Source organism: Lepisma saccharinum, chromosome 25 (genome assembly GCF_977018435.1).
Source record: "Lepisma saccharinum chromosome 25, izLepSacc3.1, whole genome shotgun sequence".
NCBI classification, from domain to species: Eukaryota; Metazoa; Arthropoda; class Insecta; order Zygentoma; family Lepismatidae; genus Lepisma; species Lepisma saccharinum.
The window spans coordinates 55777779-55796635 of NC_139253.1; the positions used below are offsets into that span (position 1 = coordinate 55777779).

At 37.2% G+C, this 18857-nt stretch overlaps 1 protein-coding gene across 1 annotated transcript in view; it reads right to left on the reverse strand.

The window, feature by feature from the left end:
- The window catches only part of LOC145978502 (D-serine dehydratase-like), a 65580-nt gene that overhangs the window by 34271 nt on the left and 12452 nt on the right, over positions 1-18857 (reverse strand). The window contains exons 2-3 of the mRNA XM_083111122.1: positions 16342-16516; positions 14366-14646 (exon numbers count right to left, since the gene is read on the reverse strand). Coding sequence (XP_082967248.1) covers positions 14366-14646; positions 16342-16516 — 456 coding nt within the window. The remainder of the gene's footprint in view (positions 1-14365; positions 14647-16341; positions 16517-18857) is intronic.

The following is an 18857-nucleotide window of genomic DNA, read 5'->3' on the forward strand; positions in this document are numbered from 1 at the left end:
CAAGATGTAAACAAAATAGAACAAATTCAAAGTAAATTCTTAAGACACTTAAAGTACAAACTAGATGGTATATACCCTCAAATGGAATCCCGTGAGAACCTTCTCAGATATTTTAACCTAACAACTCTCAACAACAGACGCATCATGCATCAGCTCATTTTCCTCCACAAAATTTTAAATAATCTCATCGAAGCTCCTTTCGCCCTGTCACAGCTTGACTTCTACGTCCCCTCAAGCAAATTACGACCAAGAAGGCAACTCTTCAGCCTCCGTCGTAATAGAACCAACGCTCTGACAATATCCCCAATTTGGAATATGTGTAAAACTTTTAATGATACCATCAAAAGTGAAAACAGTGTGGACTTATTTTGCCCGACCGCAATTTTGAAAAGGAGTATACTAAAATTACATAAATTACGATAGAACCTAAGATTTATATGTTTGTTAAATGTTTTCTGTCTATATACTACATTCATCTGTGCAATATTTCAATAATGTTATCACAAAATTATTGTATAATGAACGCCATTAATGGGTAATATACCTGTTGCGTTCAATTTCTGAAATAAATAAATAAATAAAAAAAATACTGTCAAATATGGAGTGAATTTATGAATAAAATGTTCCGCCTGTTTACGTCACATTTGGTAGTTAGCAAACGGTGTAATTATTTCGTGTTACCTTACGCAACAGCAAATACGGTGAGTCACATAATTATTCGGACAGATAAGGTTTCTGAATATTTACTGACGTAGTCGTGATATAATACGATGATAAATGTTTAATATTTATTTAACAAATAAAACTCAATATGAGCACACTGTTAATTATCTTCAATTATGTTTAATATAATATATTAGTAAAATATTTTCATTAAACAAAACAAACATTTTTTGTGGGTTAAACAAAATTATTCGGACACATGGAAGGAGAAACAGGAAAACACGCTTGAAAAGCAACGAACAGAATGTCAGTATCTGGTAGGCATTTTTAACACCTCGGATAAACGATTTGGCATACTTTCTACCAAATTTCTGGTGTACACTGGCGATATGTTGGCCCATTCATGTTGAAGTCTCTCCTTGAGGTCTGCCTTCGAGGTTATATGTGTTTTCCTCACTTCTTTCTCCAACTTACACCAGAGGTGCTCAATGACGTTCAAGTCTGGAGAATGCGGTGGAGGATGGAGCACTTTTGGGCAGTTGTACAATAACCATTCTTGTACTACGCGGGAAGTGTGCTTCGGATCATTATCTTGATAAAACATAAAGTTACAAAGAATGCCCATCATTTCAGCACTAGCCTTTAGATTTGACTTCAGAATGTCAAGGTAACGGTACCTGTCCATTGTCTGTCCGATGAAAGCCAATTTACCAACGTCTTGGGCCGACATGCAGCCCCAAACCATTACGTGACCACCCCCGTGCTTCACTGTTGCTTTCAAATTTTTCCCTCGGAGCTCCTCGTTTGGTTTACGCCACACTGTTATCCTCCCATCTGACTCACAAATATTGAATTTACTCTCGTCAGAGAAAATTACCCGATTCCACCATGTCTGATCCTTTCCTAAGTGTTCCTTTGCGAACACCAGTCTTTTTGTCCTGTTTGGCTTACTTACAAATGGCTTTCTCCTGGCTACACGGCCATGATAGTTTGCCCTTCTGAGCACTCTTCGTATAGTTTCAGGATGACTATGCTTTCCACACTCCTCAGCTACCTCAGCACACACCGTTGGAGCACTCTTCTTTGTTGTTTTTTTTTTTTTTAAATTTTCCTTACGATTACTGTCTCTTCTCTGGGGGAAAAAATTCTTGGTCTCCCTGTATGACCGTGGGACTCGATCTTGTCTTCATCTTTAAATCGCTTAATAATATCTGCAACTGTACTTTTTTTCATTTTCAACATTGAGGCTATTGCACGGTAAGTTTTACCCTTAGCGTGGTGAATATCACTAACTGACGTTGTTCAAATGAACTTTCCTTTCGTCTTCGCTCCATTTCTACATAGAAAATGTTCTTATATCACAACTTTGTTAAACAAAACGCGATCGTAATTGCTACAGAAACCTACAGGAAACCAGAGTTAATATATATGAACAGAGTATCAATCAATTCGTAAATCGAAATTGTCACTGTATCGCAAACTTACGTTAACATTTACTATGTGTCCGAATAATTTTGTGGCACTATTTTTGCAACGGTAGGGATTCATCCTTCGTTATATTGTTGCTGATGTTCGTTTTTTAACTTTTTATCGTCCAATTTTGTGGTAGACATGACATTTTTTTAAACGAAAATCAACTTCAACGCTGTACACAGATTTCACTCCCTTCCCGGTCTTAAATGTTAGAAATTTACTGTGTGTCCGAATAATTATGTGACTCACTGTACATTTCATAAGACTGTTTTGAACACGAGACTTGCGTCAGTAAACAAGCATTTCGTCTGTTACAGTATCACAGAAAAAGAATATCGTCGTGCAATGTTCAAGCCTCTAGATATTTTCCATTAATAATGTCTAATCACAATAATAAGTTAGAAGAAATAACTCGCATTTTCACAACTAGCAATATTCTCGTTTTTCTTCATCGCTTCGAAAATTATTTCTCGAAGATATCTGCTATACTACAAGAAAGCAATTCAAAATTAATGTAAAAGTTAAACTACATGTATACCCAACGACATTTCCAATATTGGAGGGACAGAATACTTAAAAATTGTTGTTTCAATCGAAGGTAAGGGCGTGGTGTATTGGTTAGAGTTCTCAATTGGGTTGCTAGCGGTCCCAGCTTCGATCTTCCTTAGGAGGTGTTCTTTTTCAAATTCTCCTTTTATTATAAACAAGACCATGGTAACATTATGTGTAATAGCAGTGTATAGTGGCTACATTATTCTGCATATGGAATTTATAAAAAAATAAACAAATAAATGAACTGACACACGTTCAAAGGGATATTTTCATGTATAAGATTGTGAATTATGATACTCTAACAATACTTGATTATTGCTTCAAAGACATTGACAAATATAATGAAATAACTATTTATATTTGTGGCAATTCAGGATATACTAATTTTACCCCTTTCCCCACTCTAGTTCAATACATGGATACCTCCGCAAATATCGAATGGAAGTTCTGATCATGTGCAATTCTCCATTAAATGTTTTCGTCGAGTCGTACTACCTTCGTTTTCTTTTATACAAACAAGTATTGTTTGCACATTACATGTAGGAGGAGAGTTGCATCTACATTTCACATTGGTCAGCTCCTTCTACTTGATTTCAGGAGCGAAAGTTCGTAATGTAGTGTTTACCGTTTAGGACTGTCAATCTGATGGTCGTAGGTTCAAACCCTTCCGGTGGCAGAAAATTTTCGAAAGTTTTACAGCTATCCCATTGTGTTCATTGTCTACGCCGTGTGAAACGGAATGATTCAGTTTGGAATTAACGCTGGGCGAGGGGAAATATTAAATTACAAAATCTCCATTTCAACGAACCGAGAAGTGGACAAAATTTGGATAATTCTTATAAATATTACAATTACATTCATGTTTTTAGTGGTATAATCGCAGGTAAAATCAAAGATCTTACATGGAAGATTTTACCTTGCTCTGAACTAAGCCAAAAGGCATTTCAAACCGATCTAGTACATTCTCCAATACATTTCAAAATATTATTGAATGTTTCATGTCGATAGCCTTGCATTATAAAACTAAAACCATCCAATATTGCAGCCTGAAGACTTTTGCGCAAGAAACAGATTCATTTATGTAAGAACAAAATTGAAATTTTTACACATTTCTAAAATCGACGATGTTATTTTCGTAGTTATTGATAGGTTCACATTTAAATATTTCAGGCTTCGAGGGGGCATGGTGTTCATGCCCCCCTGGGTACTGGCTTGACGTAGACAGTGGGAGAGAAATTTGGAGAATTTTTCTATTAAATTTATTATTTAAATCCACCTTATGCTCAGATAGGTTTATTGACAATGGTAAAGTTTTCGTTTAATAGATAATATTTGGTTTTAAACGACGGGAGAACATTGGTCGAATTTCCTTTCTTTCTCTTTTAAGAGAATATATACTTCTACAATAGCAATCGCGTTCGGAAACTGTGGAATAAAATGACTGTTTTCAAAGGCAGACAAGCTTGGTAGCGTAGCTTACTCGCGTTCAAAGTGACTCACTCACGCTATTCAAGGCCGCTTCTTATGGCAAAACACTGTGCGTCGATGCACAGTGTCTGCACCCAGCAAATTACAAGTGACCAGAGTCGAATTTTAAAGAGAATCTGAAGAATGGTATATTTCATCAGAGGCGGCTGGGTGGGCTCTAGCTCAACATGCAATATTTTAAGTGATAATTTCTGACAAACAAGAAACCTTATTGAATAAGTATTTGATAGTAATACGTGTATCCGCTCCTTCTTAACAATGTAAGCTCAAAGACAATCTGTATTCCATTTGTTTATATTGGCAACTTGGTCAACCGGAGGTAATTATAAGGAACTATTTCGTAGATGTTCATGTAACCGTTATAAAATTACAAAAAAATATATTCACAAGCTTATATATACTAACAACGAAGAAATAAATTCAGAGTTAAATTACAAATGCATGTGTATAGAGTAATTCTAGAAGTGCTATATCAGAGTATTGAACTTCTTTTTGCAGAATAACGTTTACAATATTGACGCGACAGAACAATTACGAACTGTTGATCCAAGGGAAACAAAGGGCGTAGTGTATTGGTTAGAGTTCTTGAAAGCATTGATTGCCGTCCCAGGTTCGATCCTCCATACTAGGTGTTCTTTTTACTCTTTTTCTTAAATCCCCTTCTATTAAACAAGACCATGGTAACATTATTGTAATAGAAGTGTATAGTGGCTACATTGTTTTGCATATGGAATTTATAAAAAAATAAACAAACAAATGAATTGACACACAAGGGATACTTTCATGTATAAGATTGTGAATTATACTACTCGAACGATAATTGTGTACTGCTTCAAAGACATTGACAAATATAATGAAATAACTGTTTATATTTGTGGCAATTCAGGTCATACTAATTTTACCCCTTTCCCCACTCTAGTTCAATACATGGATACCTCCGCAAATATCGAATGGTAGTTCTGATCATGTGCAATTCTCCATTAAATGTTTTCGTCGAGTCGTACTACCTTCGTTTTCTTTTATACAAACAAGTATTGTTTGCACATTACATGTAGGAGGAGAGTTGCATCTACATTTCACATTGGTCAGCTCCTTCTACTTGATTTCAGGAGCGAAAGTTCGTAATGTAGTGTTTACCGTTTAGGACTGTCAATCTGATGGTCGTAGGTTCAAACCCTTCCGGTGGCAGAAAATTTTCGAAAGTTTTACAGCTATCCCATTGTGTTCATTGTCTACGCCGTGTGAAACGGAATGATTCAGTTTGGAATTAACGATGGGCGAGGGGAAATATTAAATTACAAAATCTCCATTTCAACGAACCGAGAAGTGGACAAAATTTGGATAATTCTTATAAATATTACAATTACATTCATGTTTTTAGTGGTATAATCGCAGGTAAAATCAAAGATCTTACATGGAAGATTTTACCTTGCTCTGAACTAAGCCAAAAGGCATTTCGAACCGATCTAGTACATTCTCCAATACATTTCAAAATGTTATTGATTGTTTCATGTCGATAATTTGACCAATGCATCAATTCTTGACGCTGAGACGATATTTTCTGCAACTACCTCTTCTCTTCAGTCCCTTCTGTTCGTTCTTCTCTTCTCTTTTTCCTTCTTCTCTCCCCTCATTCTGCTCTGCTTTTATCTCATATCGCCCTCCCTACTTTTCTCGCATCTTATCTCCATCCCACTCATTTCCACTCCTCCTATCTCCTCTCATGTCTTAGATTTCTCACTCCACTGCACTCTTCTCCTCTTCTTTTCGTTCTCCTATTTTTCTCTCCTTTACTCTACTCTCCAGTCCTCTCTTCTCGTCTCCTCTTCTCTCACCTCGTTTTCCTTCTCTTTTCTCTTCTTTGCTCCATTTTCCTCATCTCTCCTAGAATCTTTTTCCATTCTCCTCACCACATCTCCTCTCCTCGTCTATCCTCTCTTTCCTCTCTCCTCTACTTTTCCTCTTCTCCTTTGGCTTTCTCTTTCTCCTCTCCTTTGTCATCTTTCGTATTTTGTCACTTGCGATATAATAGTGATATTTTAAATAATTTTATACAATATTACTTGTTTTTATTCCTTTCGCGTATTTTATAAATATCTATTGTGCATGTGGCAACCCTGAAATTGAGCGTAACTTTACACGCAACCCTCCAACGTCTTGTGTGAATTGGGTTGCCTAGTTTTAAATGTCGTTGTACTAAAACTTTTGAGAGACACTGTACACTATTGTGACTAAAACTTATTAATATGTTTGCTGTAAGAAACAAAATGTTTTCCTAAATCACTCTTAAATATGTAATTCTTTGTTAAACAAATCAATATATAATTCCTGTAATATATTGCAAATAAATGTAGTGAAAAGTAATAAAAAAGCAATGAAAAGTAATAAAACATTCTAGCAGCGAGTATAACCAAAAATATGATTCCATCAACTCAAATTAAAACATGCTTTAACCATTAAATGAAAAGTTAGGGCCTTTCTTTCTCCAACATCTTACCTCCAACATGTTTGTATTATTGTGAAAAGGCCCTATCTACACTTCCACGGAATCTTCATTTCACCACACAAAGCTGTGAGATGTTGAACACCAAATACCACCCCCCAAAAAAATATTTCAATATCTTACTATGAAATGTAAAAAAAAATATTGAATTTTAATACTCTAACTTGTTTGCACAAAGCTAAACGCGTTTCTCTCTGTTTCTCGAAACATGTACATTTGTAGTTAGGGCCTTTTCATTTATGACGGCTCTACGCCACCTTATTTCTCCGCGCACAAGAACCTTCCCACGGTCTCCACGTTTAAGTTGCAAATTACGGCAACAGCGTATCCGCAGTCATGTGACGGAGACTCCACGTGGAGTAGACGAGCAGAATGACAGCTGCGCCCATTGGCTGAAGGTTGAGTTGTGATTGGACGAAAACAACTCGCCCGCTATTTATCCCCACCCACGTTTGTGGCGACGAGTTTCTTACGTTAATGAAGTAAACGCGTGGACTATAACTCTCCGGTTAGCATTTGCGATTGCCATGCTAAGGATCCAAAATTATGCACCGAAAATACATCAAGTTTGATTTGCAGCATTGCTAGTTGCATTCAGTATATATATAGGCCCATGCGATTACGTGTCTGTTTACATGGGAACTGGGAAAGTAAGAAATATAGAACATAGGCGTGCACAAATCCTCTGATTAGGGGGGGGGGGCAAAAGTCTTGAATCAGGGAAAAATGCGCTCTCGCAATAAAAGTGGGAAAAATGCGCCCTCCCAAGAGTAACCACATTAGAAAGTGGGAAAAAATGCACCCAGCACACAATTAAGCGAGTCTGTGGCGCAAAGTTCAATACGTTGGATTGGTACCGGACTACACGAATGACGAAGAAGTAAGGCTTCATGTCCGCATGTGCAGCGCTCTGTCAATGATCCCCCGCGAGGACGTTGAAGATGGGTGGCTCCAAATCCATAGTACGGGGCCAGCAGGAGAGAAACTGACAGCGTTTCTTGACTACTTTGTACAAAAATGGCTGCAAAATCCAAATCTACCAGTTGATGTGTGGCACTGTGGAGATGCACGAACAATGCTGTCGAAGGGTGGAACAATAAGCTGCAGGAGAAAGATCGACTTCATCCCAACTTCTACACCCTTCTGAAGACGCTGAAGGTGGAAAAGGAATACAGCGGATACAAATATGACAGGGCTAGGATCGGTTTGGAAGGAAGGAAGAGGAAACGAACGTACATAAAACTGGATGAACAGATTAGCAAAATTTTACATACTTACAAAACAAGCACACCCAAGGACCTTAACAAGTGCCTGAGAAGTCTGGAGTAAAAGATCGTCAACGGAGGTCACAAGAAATGGAAATACAAATGTAAATAAAAACCTTAATCAAATAAAATAAAAATTACAACATATTAAATAGAAATTACAAAAGTAAAAAAAAAATATGACAAAGGACATCATCTCCAGCTTCTAAACACGCCAGAAAAGATAATATTTTTACTGTACTTTTTTTAAAAAAAAACTCTCTTTCTTGACAGTCCCAAGCCTGTGTTAAGTGTAAGGGGAAGCTGCGTCAAGGTTGTTTTAATCAACATATTATCATATTGATGAAGGTCGTCTGTGCTGGGCGCATTTTTCCCACTTTTCATTGTGGTTACTCTTGGGAGGGCGCATTTTTCCCACTTTTATTGCGAGAGCGCAATTTTCCCGGGCGCATTTTTCCCGACACCAAAGTCTTGATGAAAGTTCAGTCGGGAAAGATAAACCTAATTTTATCTCTGTTTAAGTTTTATTGCATTGATGGGTGTGTGTGTATATACACACACCCCCATATATATATAGACACACACACACCCCACACACATATATACATAATTAATTCATCCGCCCCATAAAAAACCAACAACAAAAATTATAAATAGTGTCTCTCAAAAGTGCGCGCTCCTTTTCCTCCAAACAATTGTTCATGTAAATTCGTTTAGCAGCAGCAATGGCGTACGCAAGGGGATTTTAAACCCTCCCTTGAGCTTGTGAAATATTATGAAAAATGGTGTGGAAAAATTTTAAACGGCCAATTTATCACAGTAAAAGATCTGCGACAATACTACTACTACTACTACTACTAATAATAATAATAATAATAATAATAATTGGAATTATTATTTCCATGCAGCACGGAGAAGAACACAGTATTCCAAACACACTCGTCTTTCATAATGAATGCCTTAAAAATAAACACGAATTCTTGAAAATAAATTATAAGGGCAACTATGATTTAAAGGAGAAAAAAGTTGTTTTGTGTCTCAGTTGCAACAATGTTCAATACACTGGCGTACGCAGGATGTTTTTTTTCGGGAGGGGCTGGAATAGTAAATGTGGATAGCACATGGCTTCGTTTTGGAGGGCAGGATGCATTTAGTATTTTTGGAGCTTTTCAGTTAATTAAAATTGTATTCAAAGACAAAAATGGTAATCGGGAATCACTTTAAGAGATTTTGATTTTTTAAAGTTCTTAACGGATTTTTATTTCAAAATTCTGATTTTATCAAAATTTCGGTAGGGGCTGTAACCCCATCAGCCACCCCTCTACGTACGCCAATGTTCAATGAACATGTATTTTTTTTGTGTGAACAATGAGAATTAACTAAAGAAAGTTCTTGGTTCGTTGTAAGCGGCTAATGTATAGACAAAGGCTACGCGGACAAGAATACAGTCACCAGTCCGACTTTCCATTGTTTACCGCGACGTTTGAATATGTCTCTTTAAAACGTCTCACCTTTCTAACTAAGCTGCTCGTCAAGTCAACCTTGCAGCAGGTTTTATGTATCAATCCGCGCGAGAACTGAGCTCAGAATCTTCCGTGCCAGTCTTTCCTCAACCGCCGAACTGCTTACATCGCAGACACTGAGAAAATCCACAGTATTGCCAACCGCACAACACATCAAAACCCGCATGCATGTCAAGTGGAATGTATTTTTGCTTCTCTTTGTCTCCTGAAACATAAAATTTTAAAAGTACTTTCTGCGCATAGATTATTTAATAAATGTGTCATTACTTAATATAAATGCGAAATATCTTCGAAACATGAGAGCGTGTGTGTATATTTCGAGCACGCAAAAATAAAAATGAACAAAGATAAAAGTAAACAACGATAGGCCCTCTTGAATTTAATGACAATTTTTTTTTTTGGTTTAGAAAGAAATACATTTATGAAAAACGTGGTTGCTTCGTCCGCAATACATCCGTTCCTGTAAGACACACGCAATTCAAGTTATACCACCAAAAAAGCATGATTTGTTATTGGTGATATATACAATCAGGTGCATTGTCTGTCGCTATTACTCTGGTTTCAATTTATGAATCACTTCACTAAACCAGGATTCAAATCTTGGTCTGTCCATTTCTTGCGGATAATCACCCTTCCCTTTCTTTGCGCGGAACAGTAAATATGCACCTTCAACAAAGCTTTCATTGCCGCCAGTGGGTGAAACAATAAGCCTCCCCCTTCCCCTCATCGTTGGTTTCTTCAGCCCTGGCGTGGTTTTGCATGCTGGTATCCTTCCATGTTTTATTCCCCCTTCCCCCACCCACCGAGTTGAAGGACGTCTCGTCCAAATAATAAACATGTTTCTTCTCACTGCGATATCTTTTAATACCGCGGAGATTCTTTTGTCGTCAAAAAACAAACAATCGTTTCCTCTTGCTAAACTCAAACAGCAAATCATTCAACACCCGTGATACAATTCGTGCGCACATTGACGGCAAATCACCTCACGCCCTGTTTTACTTTGATCTTGTTGCCGCAAGGAGGATTATGCATTCAAAACAACTTGCTTGTCTTTGAAGAAAATTTCCCTTCGGACGAAGTCCAAATTAACATTCGGGTAAAACCGCGCGCTGAACAGTAGATTCAGCCATTCTCGCCGCTCTACAATAAACATAGGGTTAAAATAGTGGGATGTGCAACACTGGTATCGCCGATTCAACGCGTTCTGCAACGCATTCAGTCTCGCTCGACTCGCTCTAAAGTTTCAGTGTCTCTTCAACGCACTACACATTGCAGTTGGCGAATCTACGGTTCTAAGTTCGTCTGCACAGTGATTGCAACCAATTAAGTCCATACCTGCTAATGGATGTACTATTTTGTCTGTATATTACAAATTAAATAACTGTTTTCTTGCAAGTATGCAGTTGTGTCGGAATAGAACCCGTCTCAGTGGAACTATGTTCTTGCGCGCACGTTTGGAACTACATATGCGAAAACCTGCTGCAAGGTTGACTTGACGAGCAGCTTAGACAATTATTCAAACGACTTTTGTTGGTAAGAACAGAGAGACAATCCAGATGTGAATTATTATTGGGGACATTCATGCGGGGAAGAAGCCGGAAAAATTACAACCAATTCCGGGAAGCGAACCTGGAAATCCCGCATGGTTGTCAGAAGCTCTACCGAATAGACCACCAGTGCCGGATTAAGACGTAATTGGGCCTGATGCTTGAAATCTTCGGTGAACAATAAACACAACGACGTTATAGTTACGTCACAGTGCAAAGAATAATAGTAACTGTATAATAAGTAACGCTGTGTCTAGGCGTCCGAAATTGGGGCTCAAAATATCATTCTAAGATTTATTTCAAGGTTAATATAGCAAGAGAAAACTGTTCACCTTTCGGAAAATTCTCGTCTGTTTTCATCTGAGCCTATTTCAGGAATGGGACTAATGCTGCAGCATCAATAGCACCCACCTTAATCCGGCCCTGTAGACCACCGCAGCTCCTTGGATAAGTTCCATACTTTGATTATTTCAATTTATTTTAATATATATATATTTTTGTTTTTATGGATTTTCTTCACACTTAAAATGTCTCACCTCGTTGACCAGACAATTATTTCGTAACAAAGAAACAAAAAATGCTCCCAGAATTTGATAAAAATCGAATGACTAAGCCCTGCGTCAGGTCAACCTTGCAGCAGGTTTTAGCATATGTAGATCCAAACGTGCGCGCAAGAATATAGTTCCACTGAGACGGGTTCTATTCCGACACAACTGCATACTTGCAAGAAAACAGTTATTTAATTTGTAATATACAGACAAAATAATACATTGATTAGCAGGTATGGACTTAATTGGTTGCAATCACTGTGCAGACGAACTTAGAACCGCAGATTCGCCAACTCGAATCTGTAATGCGTTGAAGAGACATTGAAACTTTAGAGCGAGTCGAGCGAGACTGAATGCGTTGCAGAGCGGGTGAAATCGCTGATACCAGTGTTGCACCTTCCACTATTTTAACCCTATGTTTATTGTAGAGCGGCGAGAATGGCTGAATCTCCTGTTCAGCGCGCAGTTTTACCCGAATGTTATTTTGGGCTTCATCCGAAAGGAAATGTTCTTCAAAGTCAAGCAAGTTGTTTTAAATGCATAATCCTCCTTGCGGCAACAAGATCAAAGTAAAACAGGGCGTGAGGTGATTTGCCGTCAATGTGCACACGAATTGTATCACGGGTGTTGAATGATTTGCGGTTTGAGTTTAGCAAGAGGAAACGATTGTTTGTTGTTTGACGACAAAAGAATCTCCGCGGTATTAAAATATATCGCAGTGAGAAGAAACATGTTTATTATTTGGACGAGACGTCCTTCAACTCGGTGGGTGGGGGAAGGGGTAATAAAACATGGAAGGATACCACCATGCAAAACCACCGCCAGGGCTGAAGAAACCGACGATGAGGGGAAGGGGGAGGCTTATTGTTTCACCCACTGGCGGCAATGAAAGCTTTGTTGAAGGCGCATATTTACTGTTCCGCGCAAAGAAAGGGAAGGGTGATTATCAGCAAGAAATGGACAGACCAAGATTTGAATCCTGGTTTAGTGAAGTGATTCATAAATTGAAACCAGAGTAATAGCGACAGACAATGCACCTGATTGTATATATCACCAATAACAAATCATGCTTTTTTGGTGGTACAACTTGAAGTGCGTGTGTCTTACAGTAACGGATGTATTGCGAACGAAGCAACCAAGTTTTTCATAAATCTATTTCTTTCTAAACCAAAAACAATAATTTGTCATTAAATTCAAAAGGGACCTATCGTTGTTTACTTTTATCTTTGTTTATTTTTATTTTTGCGTGCTCGAAATATACACACATGCTCTCATGTTTAGAAGTTGTTTCGCTCTTATATTAATGACACATTTATTAAATAATATATGCGCAGAAAGTACTTTTAAAATGTTATGTTTCAGGAGACAAAGAGAAGCAAAAATACAATCCACTTGACATGCATGCGGGTTTTGATGTGTTGTGCGGTTGGCAATACTGTAGATTTTCTCAGTGTCTCCGATGTAAGCAGCTCGGCGGTTGAGGAAAGACTGGCACGGAAGATTCTGAGCTCAGTTCTCGCGCGGATTGATACACAAAACCTGCTGCAAGGTTAACCTGACGCTTGGCTTAGAAAGTAATTTTGTTCTATTACTTTCATTAAATACTATATTTATGTAGATCTCTACTACTTAATAGTAGTAGTGGTATTAGTAATTTTATTAGTAGTAATTCAACTAATTAATTAATAAGTATTATTAATTAATTATGAGTATTTTTATTTAATTAAAGTAGCTATAATAAAACAATGGTAATGTGAATTTGGAGAAAGTTTGAGAAATGCCCCCCCCTGACAAAATCATGCATACGCTACTGAGCAGCAGTACTTTTCTCCCTGGTAATTTACAATGCATTACAGAAAACAAATTTCAGATCCAAATTTTTGCAAAATAAAAACAATATTGATTTAATATAGAACAAAAAATTTCATGGAATTCCATGGCGTTCTCTTATACAATTTTTTTTCATTTAGATCTTTCGACGTCCAGGACCAACTCCCGCTGACCTATAGCTACGGCTCTGAACTTAACAAGAGTGCAAGAAAAACAGACATTCCGAGCGAAGCGAGGAAGAAAATATTACGAAACGTATTTTCATTTGTATAAAATTTGAAATCGAGATGTCAATTGCAGCTCTGCCCCTCCCCTTGCAGGTGCTCTTGACCGTCTGGTGGAAATAATGCAAGAAAGACGTTAAAACAAATTCCATCTTGAGTATCCTTTTGTCCCTGCTACTCTTAGATTCTGATAGTCTTGCTTTCCTTTACTCCCATGTTTGCCCCGCCCCTTACATTGATTTCCGTCCAAGGAAGGGGGCTAATGCCCTCTTACCCTCTGTGGTTGCGCCACTGCGCCACTGCACCCCTTCCCCCGTAGTTGCTTTGAAATGTCATTTACTTCATTTTCTTTAAGAGTATAATATCGTTTAATAAGGGCGATAAGATTCCTCTATCCTAAATTTCTAGGTTAAACTATAAAAATATGGGCACGGAAGTCTGGAAAGGGGTCAAGGATGGCCACACCTCCCCTTAGAAACCGAATGTCAAACTAAAAGTACATTTTAACACGTATAATTTGATTTCAGTCATAATAATTTACATTAAATATTATAATGGGGATGCAGGAATGCGATAATTTCAAATTCAAGAGGTGTTTTTTTGAGGGGGTAACATTATTATCGGGGTAATATGCCCCATGAAAAAATACCTTGCTTGTCCTTCAGTGGAAAAAATCTGCGGACGTCCATGATTAAGGGGGGGGGGGCATTTGCCCCCCGTGCGCACGCCTATCATATAGAAGGTCTCACCTCTGTTGTTTCCGGCATCTATCTTGACAAAAATCGACCACTTTTTGCCCGTCGGAGGACTATTTTCTTTCAGAACTTGAAGCGCTGTTTCGCTGTCGATCATGACATGGAATTCCTCTAGTCGCTCGGCCAGCTTCCAGCACCGCTCCAAGTGGAAGTCGATGAAGGGGTAGCCGTAGAGAATGTCGTCGAAGCCATTGTCTGCGAAGAACTCTCCTTCGTCCAGTGTAGACACGACGAGTCCCCTCAGCGAGCCTCCAGTCTGTAGTCTCGCTCCCTCACTGTAAAAAGCAAAGTCGGAATTCTTTTATCAAAAGCTTTGTTTTAAGTCAACTTTATGCTCACATATGCTAATCGGTAATCGGGACATGGTCCACGAATCAATGTGGAGTCTACGTACCCTTACCAATTTCTTTTATCCCACACGCACCTTATTAAAATATATAATGTACGTCATAAATAATGCGCAATACTAATATCAATTGTTATGATTATTATTAAATGTTATTGCATGTATATAACCATAACATACTATTCAATAGTCAATACCAGTTACAACACGTGTAATTAAATAGGACTAAGAACACATGCTGCTAGAAGAATTCTATGCATTTGTGTTATATGAATTCTAAGTTGGAAACCAAGAAGTGTAATATGTCAAATTAAAGATAAGCGTTTACGCTACAATGTTTGTTTGAAACATTTTCTTCTCAGATGCCTAGATTATTAATAAATTAATGATAAATATAAAATTAATTGTAAAAAATACGAATTGTTTTAAATAATCTAATCGTTAATTACTTGACGGTTCCTCCTATCGAAAAACTAAAAATAACATTAAATATAGAACATATATTAAGCTTTCATTTAAAAAATGTTCGTTGAGATCGGGCCGTTTCTTAATATGGTAATGAATCTTGAAGGTGTAAAGCGGAAGAAAAATGTTTTTTGTTATTTCGAAATTTGAATTTGAAATGTAGGTAAAGTTAATCTCTTTTCAGTTAAGAATTGTCCAAATGTAGTCGTATAAAAAAATAAGCCACACTTTTATTATTAAATTATATATACTTCGTCGGCGACTTTAAATCATGTCGAATTTTCTATGTTCCAACTGTGACTGACAAGGCACTCACCAGTCTCAAGTGTGGAGTGGAAATGGAACTTAGTCCATTTTCAGAATTTGTTAAAAGATGTTGTAGGACCAGAGCAAGGGGGGGGGGGGTTGTTCGGAATTAGGACACCACTTTTCCAGGTAATATAGTGCTATTCCTGTTCAAGCAGCAATTAGGACTGTTCGCAACTAGGACTGTACGCAATTAGGAATTTTCCCAATTAGGACGTGTGGAAAAAGTCGAAAGATCTCAAAAGAGGGAACGAAAATCACCCCGTGAAGAATGGCCCTCTTTCGAAATAAATTCGAGAGAGTTTAGCTAAAGGGAAACTAATAACATCCAATGAAATGTGGCCCCGCAAAACAAAAAAATTGCCGCCCAAACAAAACTAAATACATAGTATCCCGGAAGAATGCATGAGTACACCATTCTTCTATCTTGGAACATTTCCGTAATATACTTTCCTTTCCCCACATTGTTAATTGTTGCCACCTTCAACCATACACGCAACTCCCACCTATTCCTAGCGTGGACGAAACACGCCTCACACAACAACTAAAACTTCAAGTACTAATAGTAACTTTCCTAAAACGTCATTTCCTATCAACATTTCTTGATATTTTGACTATCTCTCCTTCTCTGATTACCACTGGACTGAAATCCAGAGAATGTTAATGTAATTTACCTTTACGTGAATGAATATAATATTGTTGTATACCTACACCTACACACAGTGCACAGCTTTTGCTTTTCAGATAGTAAATGTTAATTATAGAGATGTGAATATAAAAAAAATGTTCTGGTAATTAATTAAAAATAACTGTAACATGATATTAATTCAAATAAGATAAAAAAGTGACTTACATAGTCTTGTGAGTCTTTGTCTGTGCTCTTAGTTTCAACCCAAAGTTTTTCACTGTGTTGAGCATGAATTCGCAGTTCCTCTCCACTTTCTTCTTGTTCACCAGGAAAGCCGGCGAGGGGAGGTCGTAGATGGAATCCCCGATGTAGCTCTTGGCATTGCTCGAGCGACAGGTTACTGAAAGCATCAACAGGCAGGAAGTCAGAGAAGACACGCATTCTGTGTTTCATACTGCTTATAGGATTTACACTAAGTTACCATTAACAAACTGGAGATATTCCATTCATATATCTTAGAGTGAGAGCTATTTCAAAAATTACTTCTAGCATTCAGACTGCAAGAAATGATCCAGTAGCGAAACAAATTCATGAACCAGGTTATGTTTTTCCATATTGTACCAAAGAATAAATAGTTGTAGTTTTTTTTTAATAGAGTTTTATGTAAGATGTCAGAACCATAAAATTTATGATTACAATGCCCGTCCAACTTTTACATGTTTTTCTTGAACGAGGTATGCAAAAGTTAATCACAAAAAAAGAGGAACCATGCATTACACTAACTTACGAAATGTAAAGAAAATAATGATAAAAACACTTAGTTGAACTGGATATTCACTCATCTGGTTGATCGAGTAGAAGTTCTCCCTAATGATATAATAATTATGATAATAATAATAACAATAACAATAATAATTTGAACTTAATGTGGTTTACTTTTATTAGATTATATTAATTATTACTGTATAATGTTAATAATTATTATTGTTATTACTCTACTATTCAAGCTTGATCAATGGCTTGACCCCACCACACCCCACCCCTACAAAAATTTCTAGCGAAGCTCATGCTGAACATAAAATGAACTTACACAGAAGCCGCCTTCCCCTTGTAGAGTGTTTCAAAAGTCGCGCAACCTAAAATTTGAAAATTCATATCATGAAAACCGTAAGAGATATTTACACCGGGGTTTTTGCATTATGAAACTTCATCCGTTGACATTTTTTCAATGCTTAACATTATCAATTTATTCCATACAGAAAATTAAATAAATTAATAACTGGCGGAAGGCAGCGTTAAAATGTTTCCAGGAATGCACTTTTGAGTGAGAAAACTATGTAAGAAATTATCGGAGAGTCATAATTAGACGTCTAATGAGTGATGCCATGCCAATCTATCATTTGCAACAAAAAATGATCATGTACAGCATTTGATGGATTTACGACTGAAGATTTTATGGGTTGACTGAAAAAGTGCCATTTTTGGCACATATCTCCGTAGCTGGCAACACTAGCAGGTTGTAAATTTTGGCACCAGACGCACGCAATATGTGCCTAAGTATTGCCCATACAGTTAGGTGGAAAATCTTAAATCATGATTTTGTACCGAAATTGGACTCTTGAGAGATTCCTAGGCTGCCCCTGGCTACCCTGAATTTTCTTGGCTCGCGCTTCGCCACTACAGTGCCTGGTTGATTCAGCATGGCGTATTCATTGGAGCAGCGCGCGTGCATTGTTGAAGAGTATTTTACTATCCATTCTTACACTCATGTGCAAGAGGTTTTCCAGGATAAATATCCTGCTTCTATTGTACCTCACAAGTAGGGTTACCAGATCACTATAAGAGAAATGTAGGACATAATGTCCCAAAATGTAGGACACAAACATTCGCAATAAATAATACATATTCTATAAAACACGTTAGAGAGTAATTTAAAATTGACACTTTTCAGTATAAAAAAAGATTTCTTAATGAATTCTTTAATGCAAAACTTCCAAACTTGTAATGATACTAAACAATGCACTTCTCAAAATTTCAGGTTGAGTCAAAATATATTTATGAGAGATTGGACTCCCAAACTCTTTGAAAATATGTGGACCAGTACCAAACTTTTAACAGAATTTATGAAGAAAAAAAAATCTGTCGTAAGTACGTTGTGCTGATGGTAATGAAAGTAGTGTCTCAACATTTGTATTATGCCCTGTAATGGCAAACAAATATTCATCAATTGCCGTAATTGAAATGGTTTCAGAAATTTAATATTGCGTAGCTTTTAGTTGAATAACAAATATTCTTGAGTTTTCAGGTCTTTTTCTTTACTTTTTCCTTTTTCTTAACCTTTATTTATTCGTCCCCTACTTAGGTAAAGTTGGAAATTAGTAATTAAGAAAATAAATATCTATTTAATGAAAAAAAAAAACACCAAATGGCCAGTTAAGATGAAAACTGAAGCTGCATAAGAGATTTAGACCTATTTTATCTATTAATACACACTAGACTGCATTTGGCAGACTAGCGCGGCTCTGGCGTCTGGGCTCACAGCCAGTATAATCTTATGTGGAGCTCGTGGTTTCATCCCTATATGTTTGTGATTGTCCCTTCATCCATCTAATCTTACCACCATCCACCCTCATCTTCGCGATTAGCCAAAGGGGCAGAAAAGCTAAGTAAAATAAACTAAATCAACTAATCAGTCATTGTGACAGCAAAAATTCTTGACCACAAGTAAAATTTCTTGACTA